This window comes from Pteropus vampyrus, unplaced genomic scaffold (genome assembly GCF_000151845.1).
Source record: "Pteropus vampyrus isolate Shadow unplaced genomic scaffold, Pvam_2.0 Scaffold105, whole genome shotgun sequence".
Lineage (NCBI taxonomy): Eukaryota > Metazoa > Chordata > Mammalia > Chiroptera > Pteropodidae > Pteropus > Pteropus vampyrus.
The window spans coordinates 1172830-1177914 of record NW_011888886.1 but is presented as its reverse complement, the minus strand read 5'-3'; the positions used below and the strand labels follow the sequence as shown (position 1 = coordinate 1177914).

Here is a 5085-nt window from a genome sequence, read left to right as displayed (position 1 = left end):
AACTCAGTTGATTATGTTTCCCAACTCACACAGCTGAACCCTGACTTAGAATTAGATTCCTTAACTTATACAGTCACCACTTTAAGAAGTCAGAGCATTGTGATTTTCTTGTCACTTGTCTTATTAATAGGGACCTTTATCCAGAGAGGTGAGAAAGCCTTTATAATACTTTCTGATTTTTAACTTAAATTTGTGGACTGGAACTCGAGGAGAGACACGAAGTTTGGGGAGTAAGTTCAGTTGTTTCAAGGTACCACCGCGTGCCCGTGCACTCACGCGGGGCCACTGCTGAAACACGCTGTCCTGTGTGTGATCCGGCACACCGACCCACCCAGGATTCCAGGCACTGGGAGCGAGCACCTCGAACTGCTCCCGCGTCCCTCGTTAGGTTCCTGTCGCAGGGCCGTCGCCGTCGCTCAGAGGCGGATGCGTTGGGTAGTTCGCCCACCCGCAGCCTTAGCTGGCGTTGTAGTTATTAACGCTGGACAAACACGAGTTATTAATAGTCAGTAACACTTGATGAATCATAAGAATTGTTAGAATGGCACATACAGATACCTTAAAGTGTCAGAGAAACACTTCTCGTTCTGGTAAGTGAAGGGACGAATCCAGGTGTTTGTTGGTGGCGTTTCAGACGGGGAAAGGCGCTTTTACGCAGAGCGCAGGTGGCGAGGCCCGTCTGCCGCGTCCAGACAGTCGGGCTTCTGGCAGCGTGATGCAATCACAGTCTGCCTAGTGCCTGACGCAGGAAGTGCTCACTGAGTTAATGACTGATGTCCTATTTTCTTGTGCCTTCTGGGTGGGGGGTTATTTAATGTTTCAGACGTTCGTGCTGCAAGAGACCAGATTAATATTGGGGGGCTCGCGTACCCCCCGCTGCCGTTGCACGAAGCTCCTCCCAGGCCACCCTCAGGCTACAGCCAGGCTCCGTCTGTCTGTTCGTCGTCCACCTCCTTCACCGGGCCATTCGGAGGCGGGGTTGTGTCGCCGCAGCCTCACAGCAGCTACTACAGCGGCCTGACGGGGCCACAGCATCCGTTCTACAACAGGGTAAGGGCGCCCCGTTCTGGGTTGTTCTGGGGGTGGCAGACATTTCTGCTTATGGCCGCTGTTGTTTTGAAACTATGCTTTAGCATTAACGTGTATAGTTAGAATTCATTGCATTTTTTTTAATCAAAAGAATTTAAAATGTTAATGGGTTCTAGACTCAGTTGAGTCTGAATGTTCGGAATGCTTTCTGCTATGACTTATTCTCTTGATAAGAAGTTGAGCTCCACAGGGCCAGCAGTGGCTGTCTTGTGCTCCAAAGGGATCTGCATCTCTATTTGTTGATAAACAAACGTTCTGTTTGTTATATGTCATATAGTAATTTATATCATCATTTAAAACAACGATAAACTTACGTTTCTACAGTAGTTCAGTAAACCTGTATTTAATATGTGTTACGGCCTTGAATGAGAGAGAACGATGGAAAATCCTGCCGGTGGGACTCAGATGTCACTGCCAAATGTAACACTGCAGCCTATTTCTGCTCTTATTTCAGGTTGTCTTCAGTCATGTATGATTGTTGACGTAGTCTAAATATGATGATTTCTACTCGACAAGATGAAAGCACAATTAATTATTAGTGGTATTCAGACCCCATCAAATTTAGTAGGCCTAAGCTATCCTCACCTTAATGATTAACGTTAATATTTCCTATAGGAAAATGGGGCCTGAATGCTATTATTATATTTTCTGAAACTAATTCTCCCTAAGAGCCATATTTTTTGTTGTTTCCCTTTAAGTCTAATTTGAGAAAACATAGGGTCTAGTATTCATAGAAGCCAAGAGCCTGTCTAAATAGATTTCCTGTGAGCTAGGAAGAAAGAGAGTTAGAATAAACTTGGTAAAGAAGGACTTCCAGAATTTAAATTTTCAGTTTTTGAAAAATGTTGGCCATATAAGTCATTGGCTACGCCAGTCATAGAGGTCCTGCGAATATTATTCCATTCTTTTATTCAAACAAGGGAGGAGAAGGAGGCGGAGCAGGAGCATTTTATAACGTGTTCCACCTTGTAAACTTGACCGTATGGTCGACAGTGTGAAATGCAGGTTTTCATTTACCAGTCTTAAAATCTGCTGTAATTTTACTTAAAATGGCTCAATTGATCATTAGATGACAGTTGAATTTTTGAGACCAAGAGATATTTTTTTAATTTGAAAAAAATTAAAAATTACTATACCATGTAGGCCAAGACCTTGTATTTACTATTTCAAATGATACATCATGCGATACTTTATACATCTGTATTTTTTAAAGCACTGAAAATTTCTTGTGATTTTAAGTCTAGTTGTTTTTTGCTCTAGTTATTTGAGGTTTTTAGTTTGAAAGTTAAAAAAAATAATTTTTTAAAAAATGGCAGGAGTTAAGAAAGGTAGGGGAAGATGTCGGTTTGGTGTAATGAAGCTTGGGGAATTTTAATCTTTATGTTTAGCCCATATAGTCTGATAGCTCCTGTTAATATGAAGCTCGTTATAAATAAATGCCATAGTTATAAATCTTGTCTAAACAACGGATTCCTCATTAAAAAAAAAATACTCTTGCTTATTTAGGAGATAGAGTAACTCTAGGCCATAGGATGTGAGGTAAGCTCTAGGAACTTAGAGTAACAGATGTTTCTGGAGTCTATGCTAGCATGTTCTCATATAATCGAGACTTTTTTGGTTTTACTTAAGGCTAATCTACTTTTGTGGAGGATAGTATCTTATTAAGACTCCATTCTGCCTTTAAAAAAAAGAGATTGTGACTTAATATTTGTAAATACTTAGAACCTGACACATGGTAGTAAACCCATAAAATTTTTAAATGTAAGGAGAAACTCTTGTGTCAGATTGTAAGGTATAAAATTTAGTTGCTTAAAAAAAGGCTTTTAGTAAATCAACAACATGAACATTTAAATAATACGTCTTCGGTTCGGGTTTGCTGTCCTAGAGTACGAGGGGGGCTTTTTTTTTTTTTTTTGTTCTGTCACTTGCATTAGAAGTGTGGAGTTGCATTTCATTGGTTAGTTTCATTTGTTAAGTCTCATTACACTTTGATTTCTGTAATTGTTCACCCCCTTCTTTTGTTACGTGTTTTTTCCATAGCCATTCTTTGCCCCCTACCTTTACACGCCAAGGTATTACCCTGGCGGGTCCCAACATCTCAGCTCACGTCCATCAGTAAAACCGAATGTGCCCAGAGATCAGAGCAATGGCCTAGTAAGTATGGAAAAGGGTAACTAAAGTATCACTCTAATAAGAAACACAGAGAGCGTCAGAAGTTTGGTTTTTCCTTTCTGTAGTAAAAGAGTGCAACTTATTTTATAAATAGTTTTAAGAAACATAAACTATTACTAACATAAAATGTATTTTGTTTTCATTTCTGGTAAATATCTATGGAGGGAAAATAACTAGCATACTCAGTGGATAAATGTTGAGTTGTTTACAGCCAGTGTTTCTGGCTGATAATGTCGTGTTCTTTACCACACTTTTAAAACTAAACCTTTCCGTCTACTAATTTCTAATATCTTTTTAAAGGATATACATGTAAAACATCTGCATATATATGTTAGCTCTGTTGCATAAAAATTAGATGATACATTGAAGGAACATTTTAATCTAATGGCGGAAATTAAATAGGATAAGAAAATTATTCTAATGTACTATTGAAACTAACCCCAAACAAAATACATTTGTGCCTAACATGGTAGGTGTTCCTGAAGATAAACTTAGTCTAACACTTTAATAAAAGTTCCCTGTTACTATGTCTTTGTAAATTAGGCAAAAGATGTAGGCCTTAAACTGCTATTTATATTTTAAAATGTCACTGAAGGAAAAATCGCATCCCTTCCTGGTTTCGGTGTCTTATGTTGTTCGAGCATCATGTTCATTCGTCATCCTAGTTTGGCTCACACTCACCTTTCACCCACACTCTTGTTTTGTGTCGTTAGGAGGCTATCAAGGAGGATGCTGCTGAGGGGCTCCCTTCACCCGCAGACTCCTCGAGGGTAATGGAGTAGTCTTGTGGTGTGGAGTTCGAGCATCTCGTCGCTTCCGCAGCCGTAACGACTGTCTTAACCGTGATGGCCACAGTTCACTAACTGCATCTGTGCTGTGACGGGCAGCTAGTGTAGCGTAGCTGAATACTAATCATTGTAGTTCATGGATTAATTAAAAAGCTAATGTTTACCCTTTATTTCCTCCTGCTTTTCCCCCTTTTTCAGTAACGTGGGATGGGGTTTTTTCATTGTCCAGTAGAGACGAGACTTTTTCAGCAGCCGTCAAGAGCACTCGATCGGCGGTGTGTATTCGTTCGTTAGTATTGAGCTATTTTCACTTTTGCCTGATTCTTTTTGAAGCCTGCAGTCGGTACTCCACATGGAGCATATTTTTGAAAATACCCCAAATCACCTTTGAGACTCCAAAAAGACATCCTGCACTAGATGGTGTAGACCAGAAACGAGTCTTTCATGACCCGTTCTTCATCTAGGTGTTCACAGGTTTTGAAGCCTCAGTGGAAATGCAGTACTGCTTTTCTTTATCTGTGTTTTTAATAAAATAACATTTCCAGGTAAATGCGAAGCTAGTTCAGCATGTAAAAGTAGTTATTCAGTCCCCTGCCTAACTCCTTAAGGCGAGTTTGTTAAAACGGACTTGTATAGAAAGTCACTTCGTATAGTTACCATTCAAGACTTTGTACTTAATAAGAAACACGTTCGATGTGATGAACCTTAAAATCTTCATCTACTCAGTCAGCGTGGAATTTAAGAACCCAGTTTGTATTTTAACTTCTGTCGACCTCTTTTCAGCATGTTAAGCCCGTGTAAACACGATCAGTATAAAGCTGCGCTGAACTGTGGCACAGCGTTTGGAATTAATATGATGAAATAATGCATCCTGAGTTAATCCATAATGTTTTAACTTAAAACACGCATTTCGATAATTTTCTTTGAGTTGATGTTAGGGAGAGAAAGAACCATTTCAGAGTTTTCACTGAGGGGTTGATGATTCTTTTTAGATCATTAACATTTCAGCTGAAGCGCTGGAGTGACTTCAGTTATC

The 5085-nt window shown here is 39.7% G+C and overlaps 1 protein-coding gene across 1 annotated transcript in view; it reads left to right on the top strand.

Moving 5' to 3' along the window:
* The window catches only part of KIDINS220 (kinase D interacting substrate 220), a 77481-nt gene that overhangs the window by 52180 nt on the left and 20216 nt on the right, over window positions 1–5085 (top strand). Inside the window, exons 22-23 of the mRNA XM_023533601.1 lie at window positions 778–1050; window positions 3130–3243. Of these exons, the coding sequence (XP_023389369.1) occupies window positions 778–1050; window positions 3130–3243 (387 nt within the window). The remainder of the gene's footprint in view (window positions 1–777; window positions 1051–3129; window positions 3244–5085) is intronic.